Here is an 18,481-nt window from a genome sequence, read left to right on the forward strand (position 1 = left end):
TTCTTCCCTTAGGTGTTGTTATCAGTGAAAATTCTGCTGCGTGTGATATCTGAAATTTTGTTGCCTACATTTTCTTCTAGGATTTTTGTGAATTCACGAGTCACATTTAAGTCTTTTATGCATTTTAAGTTTATTCCTGTGTGTGGTATGAGTTGGTAGTTTACATTTTTTTTGCATGTAGCTGTCCAATTTTCCCAACACCATTTATTGAAGAGGCTGTCTTTACTCCATTGTATGCTCTTGCCACCTTTGTCAAATATTTATTGAGCATATTGTCTTGGGTCAATTTCTGGGTTCTCCATTCTGTTACATTGATCTATATGCTGGTTCTTGTACCAGTACCAGGCTGTTTTGATTACAATGGCTTTGTAGTATAACCTGGTATCTAGTATTGTGATCCCTCCTACTTTATTCTTTTTTTTTTTTTTTTTTTCAAGATTGCTGTGGCTATTCAGGGTCTTTTTTGGTCCCACATAAACTTTTGAAGTGTTTATTCTAGTTCTGTGAAATATGTTGTTGGTATTTTAATGAGGATTGCATTGAATCTATAGATTGCTTTGGGTAGTATAGACATTTTATTTTATTATTTTAAAAAAATTTTCTTTATTGATTTTTAAAGAGAGAAAGGGAAAGGGAGAGAGAGATAGAAACATTAATGAAAGAGAACATCTACTGGCCGCCTCCTGCATGCCCTCCACTAGGAACTGGGCCCACAACCTGGCCATGTGCCCTGACTGGGAATTGAACCAGCGACCTCTTGGTGCATGGGTCAACGCTCAACCACTGAGCAACACTTGCTGGACTATATGGACATTTTAATGATGTTAATTCTTCCAATCCATGAACAAGGTATATGCTTCCACTTTTTTATATCTTCCTGTTTCTTTTTTAATGTCCTGTAGTTTTCTGTGAACAGGTCCTTTACATCTTTGGTTAAGTTTATTCCTAGGTACCTTAATTTTTTTTTGTTGCAATGATAAATGGGATTGTTTTTTAGTTTCTCTTTCCGTGTGTTCATTATTGGTGTATAAAAATGCCAGTGATTTCTGGTTGTTGATTTTGTATCCTGCTACTTTGCTGAATTCATTTATTAAATCTAGTAGTTTTTTGATGGAGTCTTTAGGATTTCTATGTACAATATCATGTCATTTGCGAATAATGACAGTTTCCCTTCTTCCTTTCCAATTTGGATCTATTTTACTTTTTCTTCCTGTCTGATTGCTGTGGCTAAGACTTCCAGTACTATGTTAAATAAGAGTGGCGAAAGTGGACATCTTTGTCTTGTTCCTGTTCTTAAGAGAAATGCTTTTAGTTTTTGCCCATTGAGTATGATGTTGGCTGTAGGTTTGTCATACATGGTCCTTATCATGTTGAGGTATGATCCCTCTATTCCCACTTTGCCAAAAGTTTTTATCAAAAATAAATGCTGAATTTTGTCAAATGTTTTTTCAGCGTCTATTGACATATTCACATTATTTTTATCTTTCATTTTGTTTATGTGGTGTATCACACTTATTGATTTACCAATATTGTACCAGCCTTGCATCCCTGGGATAAATCCCACTTCGTCATGGTGTATAATTTTTAAAATATATTGCTGAATTCGATTTTCTAAGATTTTGTTGAAGATTTTGGCACCTATGTTCATCAGGGATATTGGCCTGTAATTTTCTTTCTTTGTAGTGTCTTTATATGGTTTTGGGATTAGGATTATGCTGGTCTCATAAAAAGAGCTTGGAAGCCTTCCTTTCTCTTGAATTTTTTGAAATAGTTTGAGGAGAATAGGTGATCGTTCTTCTTTGAATGTTCAGTAAAACTCCCCCATGAAGCCATCCAGGCCTGGGCTTTTGTTTGCTGGGACTTTATTGATTACTTCTTCTATTTCCTTAATTGTTATTGGTCTGTTTAGGTTTTCTAGAACTTCTTTTAATATTTCTTGCAAGGCAGGTCTTCTGGTAACATATTCCCTCCATTCTTGTTTGTCTGAGAAATATTTATTTTTCCTTCACTTTTGAAGGATAATTTTTCAGGATACAGAATTATAGGTTGCTGTTTTGTTTTTATTTTTGTTTTTTTTCTCTTAACACTTTAAATTTTTCACTCCACTTTCTTCTTGTTTTCAGGGCTTCTGAGTGACAACTAATTAGAAAATTATGTATTTATCCTGTCTGGTATCCTTTTCCTTGTTCCTTTGAACATGCTGTTTTATTTATCCATTTATTTATTATGGCCGCTGTTAAGACTTCATCACTGGTTTTGACCATTTGTTTAAAATGTGCCTTGGCATAGTTGCTTTCATGTTTCTTGTGTATGTGGTTAATTGAACTCCTTAAATCTGTGTACTTATAGTTTTCATCAAATTTGGAAAAATTTCAGCCATTATTTCTTAAAATACTTTTTCATTCTGTTCTCTGTTGGGAACTCTAATCTCCCAAATATAAGGTCACTTGAAATTGTCACATAGCTCACTGATATTTTTAAAAATTTTTCTTTCTTTCCATGTTTCATTTTGGAGAGTTTTTGTTACCATGTAGTCAAATCCACTAATCCTTTCTTCTGTAATATCTAATGTCTAATCCTATACAGTGTTGTTTTTTTTTTTTTTAATCCTCACCCGAGGATATTTTTCCATTTATCTTCATACAGAGTGGGAGATAAAGAAAGAGAGAGAGAGAGAGAAACATCGATGTGAGAGGGACACATCAACTTGTTGCCTCCTGCACGACCCTGACCAGGGCTGGGGAGTAACCGCAGCCGAGGAACGTGCCCTTGCTGGAATCGAACCTACAACTCATTGGTCCACAGGTCAACGCTCTGCCACTGAGCCAAACCTGCCAGAGCCTATCCAGTGTATTTTTAATCATACATATTACAGTTTTATCCCTAGAAGATTGGTAAGGGTCTTTTAAAAATATCTTCCATGTCTCCACTTAACTTTTGGAATATCTGAAATACAGTTATAACAATTGTTTCACCATTCTTGTTTGCTAATCCTGACACCTGTGTCAGTTTGGGGTCAGTTTCAATTGATTGATTTCTCTCCTTTTTATGGGCCATGCTTTCCTGCCTCTGAATATCTGATAATTTTTAATTGGATGTTAGACATTGTGAATTTTTTCTTATTTGGTGCTGGATATTTATGTATTCTTATAAATATTCTTGAGCTTTGTTTTGTTATGCAGTTAAGTTACTTAGAAATAGTTTGATCCTTTTGAATTTTACTTTTAAGGTTGACTAGGTAGGGCTGGAGCATTGTTCAACCCAGAGCCAGTTATTCTCCATTTCTGAGACAGAACCTTTGTTTGTTCCCTCTGCAATGTCTGTGAGAGACCAGCCTGTCTGTTGGGAGTAGCTGATTACACTCAATCAGACCTTGCAGGGGGGCCTCTGAAGATGTGCAGCGCTCCCTGTCTGCGCGGCTGTCTCTTCCCCGGTAGTCTATCTTGGGACCTCTAGCTGCCCCAGTCTCCCTGAACTCTCAGTAACTTCTCCTCAGTCTGGGGGGTCCTCTTGGAGTTTGCTTCCCTATACCATGACCTAGAAAGTAGCCACAGGGTTCACTTTGTGTATGTCTCATGGATCACTGACCATTGTTGCCAGATGTCCAATGTCTTGAAAACTTTTGTTTCATATATTTTGGCCATTTTAAACAGGAGGGTATATTCAGTCCCTGTTACCTCATGTTGGCCAGAAATGAAATGCATCTTAAACAGTCCCTCAGATATGGCCAGATGAACATTGTTATTCCTGGGAATCTCAGTAAGTCTGGATAAGGACTGGGAGATGGACAGTTCTACTGTCCACAAACTACCTGAGGCTTATTCTTAGATATTCTTGGTGAGTTTTCCACCTTGAAACTCCATAGTATTCACTTCAATAAAATTTCACTTAAATGAAAATATGTCCTTAAAGAGAATTAACGCATGTACACCCTCACTTGCTGTGTATTTATCCTGGAGCCCCTGCCCTCGTAAAATAATTTAGGGGCTATGCCTCACTGTTCCCTTTCCATCTCCAGAGAACCCCACTGATCCACCCACACTCCCACAAGCCTGTATCTGAGGCTATAGGTGGCCATACTCAGTGCTGGTGGGGATTACTATTAAGTCAGAGCAATACTCTGTAAGGCCTGGGTACATCCTCATAAGGAACATCTCATAAGTGGGGGACCAGACCATAATAAGGTTTGCTTAGTTCCCTAGGTTGCATTTCAGAAGTATCTGTCTCTCCAGGAGTCCCGTGTGATCCTGCAATGCCTTAGTCACCAGCACATCCTTCAATTTAGAGGTTTCTTCTCTGAGGTTGCCTGTTGGGGAAATCAGGTAAAAGGCAACCACACACACTGCTTTGGGGCAGAACACAGTCCCGTGGTCCCTCCCCAGGCCTCTCCCCATCTCGGGTTATCTTGTGGGTCTCTGCTTATCTAGATGTCTGATTATCCCATTAAGGTCAGTAGCAAGCTGGATGAGGAGTGGACAGGCTACCTGACCTCAGACAGGAGCCATGTTCAGCAGTTGTATTCGTTAAGAGTTGGTAGAGATAAAACACATTTTATTTCTAAGTAGACATTAATGTGTGTTCAATTTATCAAACCAAGTGGAGCTGACAAGTGTGGATGTGAGATGTCCAGGTTTGTCCTTTCAGAGGAGAAATCTGTTTCATTTTTAGGAATATACCAATTTTTTCCCCTGTTTTTAGGCAATTTTTTCCTACACATTTATTACCCAAAGGCCCAGGTAGTCCCTTCTTGTGTAGGAGAAGCAAAGTGGCCTTTTGACTTACACTCCCTTCTCTCTGGCCAGCCCAGGTGCAGATGGCAAGAGGAGCCAGGAAGGAAGGAAAATAGACCTCAGGTCTCTATTTCCCTGACACCACAGAGCAACCAACCCTGCCCTTACTCCACGTGGCTTCAAAAGGAGGCCCAGACAAGCAGAGAAAGGAGGTAAAGCACAAGGGAGGCAAGGTAAGACCGTGACCATCAGTGCAGAGGGCTGGGCCGGCCCCGGACAAGCCAGCCCTGCTTCTGCCCAGGAGAACACCAGAGAAACTGCAGGAGGCTGCTGGCTCCCACCTTCTACCTCTGACCCCTCCTGCTCCTTCTTTCCAGGCTGGAAGGGCACCCAGATGTGGGATGGTCTCCCTGGAACAGGGAAGAGGGCAGGACAAACAAACAAAACCCAATTCTGCTGCCCAGAAAGGCAGAAGGGACCGAGCTGGGAGCCTGTGTCTGAGTGTCTGCTCAGGCCTGAGGAGCGTGCCCACAGGGCACCAGCCTGTGCCCATCAGCAGACCTGCCGGCAGAGGGGATACAGGAAGGGTAATGAGGTTGGACAGAGAAGCCAGGCAGCACAGAAACGGTCAATCTTTGACCGCTCACAATCAACCAAGCAATGAGAGGGATCCTTCAAAAACTTGGTAGGTCATGTTACTCTTTTGCTCCAAAGCCTCCCAGAGCCCTCCCTCTCACTGCAAGCGAAGCCCAATATCCCGAGGGTGGTCTGTCAGAACTGGCCTCCTAGGCCCTCTGACCTCTGGCCTCTGGCCCCTCACGGCCGTATGAACACAGCGGCATCCTGCTCAGGGCCCCTGAAGGCACGCTTGTCTGGATGTTCTCTCCCCACTTCCTCGGCTCACGCCCTCGTCTCCTTCTAGCCTTTGTTCAACGCTGCCCACTCCACCATTTACTTAACCCCACCCAGCATTGCGTCCCCTCACTGGAGTCTGTTTTTCTTCCACATCACTTCTTATAACCTGTTAGCACATTATATCATTCACTTACATGTTAGGTTCCTGTCTGACTCTCCAAACAGAAGGTAAGCTCCATGAATGCAGAGTTTGGGGGTTTTTTTGGGGGGCGGTCTGTTTGAGAACCAATTTATCTTCCTTGCCTAGAAGAGCACCTGGCACAGGACAGGTGTTTGAAAAATATTTGCCAGATGAGCTGACCAAGTGAAACAGACCTTTCCGCAGGGCACAGGGAGACCCACCCCACCCAGGGATTTACAGCTCTGCTCAGGCACCTGTCTCCAGGCCGGACAGGGCACCGAGGGACCTACGGCCAGTGCGAGGTGTCGCAAATGCCTGGGTCAGTAATTTTTTTATTTAGTTATTATTATTTTTTTTATTATGATAAGAACACTTAACATAGGATCTACCCCCTTAACAGATTTTTAATTGCTGTAATGCCTTGTTTACAGCCAAGGAACGCTACGGGCCCACAGTCCTGTAGGTACACAATTAGGGCACCACAAAACCCCAAACTTGCCGATTTGACTTCACTGAGACAGCCTGGGGACATGAAGAAACCCAAGCAAGTGCTGGTTATCTCAGACCAGGAGAAGCGCTTTGGCAGTGGGATTTCCCAGAGTTGGCCGCATTCCTCCACTGCCCTCCCCTCCACTCTGGGAAAGCCAGCGGGTCTACCTAGCAGTCCCTGCACCGCTCCAGCCACGTCCCGAGGAGCTCGGGACGGGCCACTGTCTTGGGCCCTTCACGCCGGACGTGAGGCGTGAGCAGTGCACAGTGTGCAGCCGCCACCGGGCGCCAGAGACCAGCCCCGAGCACGCACACGCACACACATGCCCGCGCACACAGCCGTGAGACGGGCAGGGGAGGGCTAGGAGCCTCCCACGACATGCAGCTGTGGAGGCTGACAGCTCCTGAACACCTGGCCGAGGAGGAGACAGTGGAGACAGGCAGTGGGAGACAATGAGCGGACGCCAGGTCCAGATGAGGTCAGAGGCAGAAGAGAAAGGCGACAGGACGTGATCGATAGAGGATGGGCCCTGCACCCAGGGGTGCGAGATGGCATGTTTCAGGAGACACAGGACACGGAGAGAGATGTGTGAGGAGCTCGGCGTGAGCAAGCTCCACCTGGCAAAGGAGTCCCTGTGCCCAGCCCAGCCTAGAACTTACCTACTCACAACCCTTGCCCGGTGCCACAGGTGCCCACACAGGAGCGGGCATGTGAGTGGCCAGGTACGGCCATTAAACTAGGAGCCTGGGGACCAGAAACAGCTCGATGCAGCTGTCCAGGGTGACACATTAGGCACCACAGGAAGACAGTTCACAGAATTTTAAAAATCGTGTTTCAGAATCTGCCAGGAATCTGAGGGATCTAACCCAACTTGCTGATTTTAAAGAAGAGATGAGTCAGCCGCACACGGAGTCAGGAGGAGAGAGGGACTAGAACCCGGCCTCCGGGCTCCCTCCACAGAGCAGGCCTCTGCCCTGCTTCTGTGCCCACTGGTTAGGGGGAGGGCAGATGAAGGGCTGGGAGTGGGGGCCTCTGGCCTGCTCCTGCGTGTGGCTGGCTCCTTCCACGGCTGCTGAAAGGAAAGTGGTCCTCAAGAGACAGCGGTGGGGGTGCTGAGGGCCAAGGTCAACCACCCTTCTCCCTGGGGCCTGGTCACATGGGGGGCTCCCGTGCCATGCTGAACCACATCAAAAAGAGTGAGGGGAAAGAGACGGGGTGAGGAAAAAGGGAGAGAGAGAAAAGGAGAGGCCAGACTCAAAGAAAAGTTACCTGCTTAGCCTCACAGAAGGGGCTGCAATGGGCCCTTTAAAACAGCACCCAGCTAATCCACGTCAGACCCTGGGCCAGACGCTCCGCAGCTGCTGACTGCTTTACAGATGGGGACACCGAAGCCCAGCGGGCCCATGCCCGGGGCAGAGCTGCACAGGGCGTTTGTGACCTGTAGGGGAGGAGTCTAGCATCTGCCCTAACTTGAGCTCTCCCGACTATGACACCAGGTCCCCCGGCAGCCTGTCGCTGACAGGGGCGGCGGGGAGCCTCTCTGCAGAGGTGCAGCCCTGTCTCTCTCGCTCACCTCTTTTCTCACCACCACGGTGGACCGGGTTTGCTGAGACAGACCTCCCACCCGTGGGAGAGACGGTTTCCTGACGTCTGGTGCTGGAGGCTGGGAAGCCAAGCCCGGCCTGGCTCGGCCCCACCTCCTCCCAGGAGACACTCACCATTCATCTGGGAGGGCGAGGAGGAGTAGTCCCGGTCCGCGTGCCTCCGGTCCGGTTTCAGGTTGCGGCTCTGTCTGCCGGAGCCTTCCAGCATGTTCACGATCTCGCTCCGGTCGATGTTGCGCAGGGCGGCGTACAGGTTCTCCACTGCGGGGAGAAGGGCAGAAGGGTTGCTGAGGGCGTTCTAACCACTGCAGGGCAGGGCAGAATGTCCGCACTCTGGGAATCGGGGCGGGGGAGTGGAGAGGGCGAGATGATGTATCTTTTCAGAACGTGGAGACGTTCCTCTTTGGTCAGAATCAAAACCCACTGCCTCCTGGGAGGACATGTCCTATCCTCACAGATCCTTCCCAGTCCCTCCCAGTGGCTGATTTCGAAGCACGGGAAGACTTTTCTCATCTAAGAAAACTACAAGACGAGGAGAGTGGGGATGGCCCGACTGGGTCCTTTGGAGGTCCTGAGTCCTTGCCAGTTGATTTGAGCAAAGGGAAAAACTTCATTTCCTCTCAGTGTCTTTGACTACAGGAATCTGGTTGAGGAGGAACTCAACAGAGAGACAAATCTTCTCCCCAGATTGGAGTAGAAGATGTTTCTGGGAAAAGGAGGAGAGGCCTTGCTCACCTCTGCCCTTTCCTGAGAGAACAGTTCTCATCTGTATGAGAAATTCCAGAGGAAGTCCCATACCCTACACACACGCTATTACCTAGGGGTGCTGGTGCAGCTGTGATCTTATCTGAGGGTGGGGGAAAGATGGAGCCATGGTTCTCTGGTCTTCTCCCGGCAGGACTGCCTAGAAGACCCAGTGACCCTGAGGGGTATGCGTGTGAGCAGGGGACAGAGAGTGCAGAACAGACTGGCTCCCAAGGCTGACATCAAACAGAATCTGAAGGAAGAACTACTGCAGAGAGGAGTAGGTCCTGGCACAGCTGTGGAAAGAGAGGCATCAGCTTAACGGTACTGACTCTTGGCATTTGTGCCTTCACGGGTGACCCAGAGGTTCAACAGGGCTATACTCTGCTCCAACAGCGAGTTGGGGTTTTCTACCCGGATCCTGTTGATGTCTTCCACGCTGAACTGCAGCTCCCGGGCCAGCTCTGCAAGCAAAGAACCAAGACCCGGCGTGAGCTAAGCCGGACCTGTGGACTGGGGCATCCGGCGGGAGCACCTTTGGATTTGGTATTCCTTCTTACCAAGAAATGCCAGGGGAAATGCCGACACCTACTAGGAAATGGGGCAGGAGTAGGGGTGCTCGACACAGAGGCACCGGATGAATGAATGAACAAATGCCCTTTCTTCCTCTCATCACTTCAAATAGAAGATGACGGGACAGCCTCTCAGGAAGGCTAGCAGCTAACTCAAGGTCACGGAAGAAGCTGGAGCAGGGCAGGGCTGGGCCGAGCCCGCGGGCTCCCACTCCCGCGCTGTCTGCGCTGCACCGGGGCCGCTGACGGCCACCAAGACGTGATCGTGGAAATGCACTTCTGTATTTACAGTTCTTCAGGGAAAGGCTTTATTTACATTTTAAATGAAAATACAAGTTCCCATCTAAATACAAGGCAATAACACAGAATGTTCGCTTATCTTCCCTCCCATTATTTTTATCGTTATTTCTCACAGGTGCTTTGGAAGGGAGAACAGCATCAGAGTCTAATTTCAAGGATGAGAAAGACCAGAGGGAAAGTAATAGTGAGAATCAGAATGTGCATCACACACACACACACACACACACCCTGACAAGCAGCAATAGACATTCGTTTTTGGCTTAAAGAATGAACAGTCTCCGAATTCCTGTTGTGAACCTTTGTCACACTGCTCTTCAGCAAGTTATTGCTTAGGCCTCGAGTTTGTCTGAGGCCCCCTCTGCGGGGGCTGAGTGAGGGGAGTCCATTCTTATCAAAGCTAACAAAAGGAGGAGGGTGAGCTAAGTTCTAGGGTCCGTGGCTGAGTAAGCCCCCTTTGAGCTCTCACTGTATTTTGTCCACTGCCTCACTTCACGTGTGATCGCCCGTTATTATCAACCAGACATCTGGCAGACTTCAGCCCCTGCCGGAGACTATAGATGAAGGATGTTGAGACTTGGCCTCTAATTCCCCCTATCCCTCCGCAATGCCAGCTTGTGAGGAAAGGCAACGAGCCACGTGCAGGGGCAGTAGACGGGCGCCGGGTCACAGAGCTTTTGTTTGCGTGTTTGTTGTTTGTTTGCTGGTTTTTCTGGGCTCTGTCACTAACTAGCTACATAATTAAAGTCACTCTATTCAGCTGGATCTTGGTTTTCCCGTCTGTAAAATGAGGTGAACTGGATCAATTCTAAGGTGTCCTGTAACATCAAACGTTGATTCTTTCTTACAAAGGAAAACCAGGCAGAAATGGGGAGGGAGGGAGCCCTGGCCTTCCTGTTGGCCCCCGAAGGCATCGCTTGGGCAGCAGACCTATCTGAGACAATCACAGCACAGTGGGTAATAAAAAAGGCTTAGACGTGCTTTCACCAGTTGCTCATTAGGGGGAGGAGATGTAGGAGGAAGTATACACAGGCAAAGTGCTTTTCTACCTCAACTTCCTTGACTCACCTGCCCAGCTGAGACCAAGGTGTTCTGCTATAAGAGCCATCTTCATATCTGCTCGGTCTGTCCCACTGAGAAAACCTGGGGAGAAGCATTGCATTTCATTCAGTAGCCTCGCGGGACACGGAATCAACAGGGGGAGTCAATGACCTCAGATGGATGCTCAGGTCAGGTGGTGACCTCAGTGCACACCAGACTGATTGGTAACCCTGTAAGGGTCAGGTGGAGACCGGAGCCAAAGGCTCCACCTGCTGTGTTGATAACACCCTGAGTCGATCATATCAGCGGGGCTGTTGTCAGGGTGAGAGACGTGAGCTCGCTCACCACCTCCTTGGGAAAGGTGGTAGGCACATATCATGACAAGGTTTACCCAGTGAGGACTCGCTGAGGATGCTGTATCTCAGGGCCAGTGGGGTCAGAGTCCTTCTTCTGTCATCAGTCCCGCTCCCCTGAGGAAGGAAGACAAAGAAAGGGTGCTTTGGCATTAGGCCCTCCCCCTCCTGGAGAAGGTGATGCGAGCCCATGGCTGTGGGGTGGAGAATGACTCCAGTCCTGGCAAACAGGAAGGATCAGCCTTCCCTGAACCCAAGAGCTTCTAGAAGTGTGGGGGTGAGAGGGAGTTGATGAGGTTCACATACTTCATTATTAACAATAATAACAATATAAATAATCATAATGGCAAACTCGTGAGGCCCTGATCATGTCCCTGGCCCTGTTTAATGCTCACAGTGACCTAGGAGGTAGGTACTATTATTATTCCCATGTCATCGATGAGGAAACTGAAGCACCGAGGGGTTGAGTAATTTGCACAAGGTCACTCAGCTAGTAACTGCTGGAGTTGAGGTGTGAGCTTAAAAAACCAAGTTGTGTTTTTTTTCTGGATTCCTTTCTGCTCAAAAGACCTCATTGTGACATTAGCCCGAGGCTGAGCGCCCTGTGGGAAAGCGCCCAGATGCGTGCTCAAGGCTGCAGGAATTCTACTTTGAAAGAGAAGTTAGTTCACCCTGGTCCCCAGACGGAAAAGAGAATTTGAGCCACGATGAATGAACGTAGCCTTGCTTCTTTTCGAGTTTGGCAGGGAAGGCTGGACATTAAACACCAACAAAAACAAAGACATATGATCTCTCCAAAGTCCCTGTCATATGTGCTGACTCGGATACTCTTCTGGGTGTCGGTAAATGACCATACTCAGTTAAAATGCCTCTGCTGAGCTCAAAACACTAGGTGTTTGCAGGTTTCCCTTCTCGGAGGGCCTGGCTCCCTGGGAAGATGAGCAAGTACATGAAAAAGAGGCTCAGAGTAAGCTCTCCGATGGCCGGGTGACTGGAGCAACCCAATGCCCAGTTCTAAGCCTCAGAGGCCTCAGACGAGGGGTGCCAAGTAGAAGCCTTTCAGGCTGCTTCAAACCTCCGAGAAGGGACCTGCTAGAGAGCTCAGAGTCCCCAGTGTGAATGTGCATATTGTCACCTGACACTGATGTTTTGTTCCCAGGCTCTGCAGAAAGGACAGGGCATACTCTCCCTGCCAGGCACGGCCAAGTGTCAGAGGACACCGAAGCGCCTTCCTGCCCTCGGGGAGCTCGAAGGCAGCTTCCGCCAGGAGGAAGCCCATTGGAAGTGCTTGGCCTGGGGTCTGCTTTGGGGCCTCCTCAGGGGCAGCTCACCTTGGTGCAGGGGGGCATGGTGATGTTCAGGTGGCAGAGAATGTGCTGGGTGTCCTCATACTTCATTGCCTTGCGCAGAAATGACAAGGACCCTCCTGGTTCTCGACTGCTGTCCCTCACCTAAATTCAGTCACACGAAAGGAAACTCAGGGGGCCGGTCCACAGACCACGAGGCTGGCTGAGAGATTTCTGCCTCCCGAGCTTTCTAGACCCAGAAGAGAGGTCGGCACCTTTACAGGAATGGCCAAGCGGTTCTCCCGAAATGACTGGAATTGGAAACTCCGCTGCTGGGCGGCCTTTTTGACGGGCACCAGGTTCCCGAAGACTTCTGCGAACAGGGGCGTCCCTTCCAGCACCTGCAGGGAAGGGGGAAGCAAATGCAGCCTGTCACTACCCAGACATCCTGCCTGCCCTCAGCGCTGGTCTCTCCTTCCCTGTGACACACTCCTTCTCCAGCACCAGGTACAGATATGCTCTGAGAAATCCCACTCCTGGTTTTGGAAAAGGTTTTATTTCCGGATTACGCCTTCTTACTGAAAAGGATTTTATAATCTAGCTCTGTGTGGCCGATCAGGACTGCTGTCAGAGTACCCAGACCTCCAGAGGGGACCAGAAACTGACGGCTGAAACACTGACCGGTTTTCACACCTGCCCCCAAATGTTTACTTACGCCGAGTGCTAGGAGGACCATTCAATGTTTTAATCCCGCCCCTAACATAAGAGTCTCTACTGCGTATAGAAAGCCTTCAACTGAACCTATTTGACAGTTGAGGAAGTTGAGGCCTAAACAGAATAAATGCTCTGTCTCGTTAGTTCTTTCTCCTAGGCCTTCAGTCACTTACAAAGGCTCAGCATAAACTCTGAGGCCAGACTGCGGGAAAGGCCCTGGTTTATCACACATCTTAGCATGAGTGAGTAACCAGGGTCGAGGGCAGGCTCCAGTCTAGCCCTTCACTGTTTATCCAGCCCTCTCCCCAGCTTCCTCACCTGGATGCCACCAAAGCCCTGGCACAGCAGGTCAGAGTGGGCTCTGGGATCAGACGGCTTGGACAAACCCTTGCTCTACCATTTGCTTAGTGATGTGACCTGACATAGCTTACTTAACCTCTCTCAGCCTCAGTCTCCTCGCCTATAAATTGGGGATAATAAAAGTACACACAGTTATGAGAATCAGGTGAGATCATGCTAGTCAAGCACTTTTACTATTACCTGGTGCCTCAAGACTTTAATAAGTGTCAGCTCTCATCATCGCAAATCACTGGGCCCAGAGTGGCGCTCCTCACCTGGGGTGAAGCTTCCCTGGATGCTTCTCCAGAGGGGCATCAAGGAGACGGCCTGGAAGCCTCCCCCCATCACTGTGACTACTCCGGGTCACAGTGTCCTGGAGAACACAGCCCGCATGGCCCTGTCCCAGCTCCAGCGGCTTTGTCTCATCGTGGGAGGTGAGGCTGGCCCGTGAGCACCCAGGAACGAGGGGATCCAGGTGCTGTACCTCTATGTCCCTGCTCCGAGCCACCTCAATGAAGTTCTCGTGCTGCTCGAGGGTCTTGTCCACTTTATCGTCCGTCATGCAGTAGCAGCGCAGCCGCCCTTCCCGGGGGTCGTTCATCTTGGCGAAAATGACAAACTTGGCCATGTAGGGCACTGCGGTGAGCTCCTTGTACAGCAGAGTGGCAAAGTTCACCGCCTCCGCAGTCCGAGGACAGTCCGACAGCCAGAACCTGAAGAGAGAGGGCGCGTTGTAAGCATGTTCCTAAATGCCCAATAGAGAGCATCACTTCCACCCAGATAGGAGCAACCTGAAGCCACGCGACGGCCTCGCTAACCCTCCTGAGGTGTGGTCATGGTGGGCTTCTAGGTGGAGGACACTGAGGTTCAAGCCTGGGATGGGCAGGTTGGGGCGTGAGGATGGCTACCCGCAGGGGTAGTGCTGACCCCTCCATGCAAGGCCCTGGAGTCCCCTGGGCTGGGCTGGGCTGCGTCTCACCTGGCAGAGACGTTGGTGGTGAAGGTGGCACACTCGTTGGCATACACAAGCTTGGTTGTTCCTGTTATATCTTCCCACTGGGCTTGGTCTGTTCCTCCTGCAACAGGACCGGAAAATGGGCTGGGGGACAGTTTTCAGAACGGACACAGAGCTTGCCAAGACAGTAAGGGCTGAGTGTGCAGGGGCAGAGACAGGCACATCTGGATGAAGCCCTGAGCACATCTGTTCTTCCATACCATCCTCCTCCTCCTCGTACCCCGCAGCACCCTTCCCGGAGCAGCCAGAGGTGCTTCCACGAAGGGCGTGGACTCCACTCGGACTTCACCCTTCCCCCCCTTCAAAGAGCACATCACCAGAGGCCAACAAGTGCGAGATGGTTGCTAGCTTCGCCTTCTCCTGTCTCCCTAGCACGGCCGGAAGGAGGACAGAAGACAGGCCAGAGGCAAGGGGGCACCTCTCACCAATGACACTGCAGAGCAGGCGCAGGCTGGTGGTGTCTCCCTCCCCGCTGTCCCGTGGGTTGTCCGTCCAGGAAGGAGGGAGCGGGATCCGCAGCCCAATGGGGCGATGGAATTTCCGGCGCCTCGGCTCCACCGTGACGATGGGGCTGAACGTGGCCTGGTTACCCAGCAGTTTGGTGACTAGCTCATCCGGTACAGGCTGGGCCTGTGAAGGGCCAAAGGGGGGACACTCAGCCCCAGAGCATCAGAGGGACTCGTGGAAAGAAACAGCACAGTCCCCAAGGAGACAGCGGGCTGTCTGCAGAGTGCGGAGGTGGGGGTCCCACTGCTGCCGGACCCGGGGCCTGCCCAGGTCTGGGGTCACTGCTTAGCTCTCCTTTCTGAGCCTTTTCCCCCAGTTCCCCTGCTGCTCCTCACTTCCGGTGGTGTCGCCTTTGCTCAGCAGTAGGTACCCCACTAGGAGGCTATGTGCATTGAGGCCGTTCCGGGACATTCAGCGGCTGAACAGGAGCTACTGCCTGATCCCACCCACTGAGCTTTCTTTTGAGCTTTAAGGTCAAGTCTCTATCTGAAAATTTCAGGCACTGGACAAAAGTGTGGGGGTGTCCCGGGGATGAGTGTCGTCTTCCTGAGAGCCTTGACCTCAACCTTCCACCTTTCATGAAATCTGAATACGAGGTAGGGGGGCTGGGGGTGGTGCCCCAACTGGTGAGGAGGAGGGTTACGTCACCTGCAGAGCCAGCTTCACTTTCTTGGTGACGGCATTTTCTGGGAACGTCGCTTGCACGAGGGGCACCAGCTTGCTCTTCAGGGAGCCCCCTTCGGGGCCGATGGTGTCATAGTCCTGGCAGAGCCGCGACATGATCACGAAGTACAGGGGGAAGTCCGTGGTGATGATGCGGCACACCCTCTTCTTCTCCAGCTCTTCCAGACTCCCCAGCTCTGGAACCACATGGCAGGGTGCCGCCAGCCCTGGTCATGCTGAGCCCAGGTCTGGCCACCAGGCGTCCCAGAGCCCCACCCGCCCGCTCCTAGGGCACGCCTCCACCCAGGCGCCCAGCATCGGGCTGGAGGCTGAGCGGCCCCAGGGAGAAATCCCTGCACCAGGCAAAGATGCAGGTGGCAGACCGGGGCCTGGTGCTCACTCAGATGTCCCGGGGACCTGGAACTGGACTTAATGGGCCATCTCCAGTCTCTCCGTGCTCTCCAAACTCCAGGCCGCCCAACAGCTCGTCCCAAAAGTGTGACCTCAAATTCATCTTCCAGAAGGAGGGCACCTGCTCGGGCTTCCTGGGGCTCAGTTACCTTCGTCCATTCCGTTGAGGATCTGATCCAGGTAGCTTTCTCCATAGCGGCTCTTGTGTTCCTTCCACACGGAGCCGTTTTCACTGCGCAGCACCACGAGCTCGCGATCCCCACGGCCGTGGGAGGCGAAGTGAGGGATCTCCACAATCACCGGGCTGGGGCAGAGAGCACAGGGAGGTGTGTGGATGTGGGTGGGTGTGCCTTGTGGCATGGGGGGGGGGTAGGGGGGGGCAGTTGGTTCCTGCCTACAGGGGAAAGGGGCCTGTAGCCACAGCGGGGCCCCACCTGTGGGTGGTCCTGACAGTGGAACAGACTGCCTCAGGTTCCTGAGCCACGCCGTGGCCCCTGCCACTCAGCACCAGGCCCCCATGTCACTTCCAGACAAATAGCCCGGCCCTGGCCCTGGACCTGAGAGCCCGCATCTCACACAGGGACAGACCTCTGAGCCTTGGCGACCCCTCCAGCACAGGACACTGGCATGTTCAACCCACAAGCCTCTGCCGGCTGCTTGGCAAAGGGTGGATGAAGGCTCGGAGGTGGGGCCAGAAGTGGACGGAGGAGAAGGCAGGGCCTCCTGAGCAGGAGCTGTTGCACCTGATGCCGTGCAGCCCGAGCAGCAGCAGGGCTCGAGCGGAAGCCCGCGCCTGACACAGTGAGGCGTGGGCCTCGGGGGCTCTGACTTCGCAGTCCCTGGGGGCCACACTGCAAATCTGCCTTCCTGTCACCATCTCAGAGTGAAATGATTAAACCCGGGGGGCCCCAAAGTCGCTCCGCCTTCCCCGTCCCTTCTCCAGTGTCATGCAGGGTTGAGAGTATCGTGCTCCACCTGGACTGTGGACTCCTGCGTGTGCCCGGGGGGAGGGCTCTGGGTTCTGGTCCTGCCGAGCCAGGAGGGAACTGGGGTGACGTGGGCTCCAGGGCCGCCCCTCTCTGCCTGTGGCGGCCTGGCCTGGGTGGTTGCTGCTGAGGTGGCAGTGACGGACCAGCAGGGCAGGGGCAGGGCAGGGACACGCGCACACTCACCCAGAGCGAGAGGCCTCTCACCTCAAGAACTGAGCGCCTTTGGGCCCCAGCGCAATGATCCTGCTGGCCAGGCCCTCCTCCTCGGCCAGTGGCGGCAGCGTGCTCAGCTTCTGCGGCTTGACCAGGCGGCAGGTGATACGAGTGGGCGCTGGACACGTCCGAGGCGGGATCACCACCCTCAGGCCGTTGTGACGACTCCCTCTCATGGAGCCCCCCCGGGCATCCACCATGAAGCTCACCAGGAACCTAGGGCACAGGCGGGTCCCTGTTGGGCATCTGCATGCTCACTGTGAGACAGGGAGAGCGGGGACCCAGAACCCCTCGCCCGGGGCACTCACCCTGTGTGGACGGGGCTGGCCACCGGGCTGATGTTGTCTGAGGTCTCTGTGGCCGGGCTGCTGGGGATGAGCGAGTCTTCGTCATACTCTTTAGATGCCTGAGGAAGAGAGGAAGGCCACTGTCTTACCCTCCCGGCCGCAGGTGCTGGTCTCAGCACGGCCGAGGCTGTGCCGGGCTGGGGAGGCTCGGGAGCGCCCCCTCACCAGAAGCCACGGCCCCGGCGGCGGAAGTGCTCCCCCACACGCACCACGGACCCTTTGGGCACAGGGCGCTCCTGGAGTCCTAAAGGAAGCACGGCTTCTTCCTACCGCCATGGCCACCCCTCGGTCAGACCCCGGGATAGAGCTTGGGAACAGACAGAGCAAGTCCTCACTGGTCTGGCTTCAGTCTTAGATCCTCCTCCCACTGCTGACCCACCCACCCTGTTCTCCAGCTACACCCCAACGTAAAACCTCTGCTCTGGGTGGCTTGCTTTGCACACTGGAGTTGGCTGCGGACCCTGCACCATCACCTCCTGGCTCTGTAGCCTGCGGTGAGCTCCTTGTCCTGTGGGCACCTGAGGTACCTGACGCGAGAACAGACACTGCCCTTTGCGGGGCGGGGGGCTTCCTGTTTCCTCGTCTGCAAATGCAGCAGCCCCCTTCTTCACAGCAATGTGACAAACACAGGCCTTGTGCATCACAAGGACTCATAAGGCCAGCAGGGTCGGATCTGCCCCCGTCCCTCCAGGTCTGCTCTCGGCTCTGCTCTCGCTCACGCTTCCCCACGGGCCCCTCTCCCTCCCTGCTCGTTTGCCACGTCTGGCCTCCTCCACGAATCTTTCCCACCGACTCGGATCTGGAGAAGCTCACGCTGCACAGTCGAGCCCTTGGATGGCTGCATTCTGCGCTGCCTGCTTTCACGTAGCTGAGTCTACCCTTGCTGTCGGACCGTCACCTCCTCGGAGGCGGCATGGGTCTCACCGTCTGCCACCCGACCCTATACAGGGCGCACACAGGACTGCACGGGACCTGCTGACTTGAGTTTATGACTTAGACGAGGAGTCGGAGAGAATGAGTGGGTGAAGGAACAACAGGATACGGGTCCACTCGGCTGCTTTCTCCTTGCTGTCTTTGGCAGCACCCAGGGAGTGTGCCCAGCAGTACTAGGGCCATATCTGGCCGTATCT

General features: G+C 52.0%; 1 protein-coding gene across 14 annotated transcripts in view; it reads right to left on the reverse strand.

The window, feature by feature from the left end:
• The window catches only part of ANK1 (ankyrin 1), a 138,251-nt gene that overhangs the window by 26,545 nt on the left and 93,225 nt on the right, over window positions 1–18,481 (reverse strand). For 13 of the 14 annotated variants that reach the window (XM_036250576.1, XM_036250573.1, XM_036250571.1 and 10 more), the window contains 13 exons: window positions 17,313–17,410; window positions 16,996–17,220; window positions 15,952–16,106; window positions 15,377–15,588; window positions 14,647–14,851; window positions 14,186–14,282; window positions 13,691–13,919; window positions 12,429–12,554; window positions 12,199–12,318; window positions 10,906–10,984; window positions 10,542–10,616; window positions 8,937–9,068; window positions 7,975–8,121 (listed from right to left, as the gene is read on the reverse strand). In XM_036250576.1, coding sequence (XP_036106469.1) covers window positions 7,975–8,121; window positions 8,937–9,068; window positions 10,542–10,616; window positions 10,906–10,984; window positions 12,199–12,318; window positions 12,429–12,554; window positions 13,691–13,919; window positions 14,186–14,282; window positions 14,647–14,851; window positions 15,377–15,588; window positions 15,952–16,106; window positions 16,996–17,220; window positions 17,313–17,410 — 1,900 coding nt within the window. Of the gene's footprint in view, window positions 1–5,760; window positions 5,901–7,974; window positions 8,122–8,936; window positions 9,069–10,541; window positions 10,617–10,905; window positions 10,985–12,198; window positions 12,319–12,428; window positions 12,555–13,690; window positions 13,920–14,185; window positions 14,283–14,646; window positions 14,852–15,376; window positions 15,589–15,951; window positions 16,107–16,995; window positions 17,221–17,312; window positions 17,411–18,481 lie in introns of those variants that run through there. The other variant, XM_036250582.1, reaches the window with a different exon arrangement.

The sequence above is a fragment of the Molossus molossus genome, unplaced genomic scaffold (assembly GCF_014108415.1).
Source record: "Molossus molossus isolate mMolMol1 unplaced genomic scaffold, mMolMol1.p scaffold_m16_p_9, whole genome shotgun sequence".
NCBI classification, from domain to species: domain Eukaryota; kingdom Metazoa; phylum Chordata; class Mammalia; order Chiroptera; family Molossidae; genus Molossus; species Molossus molossus.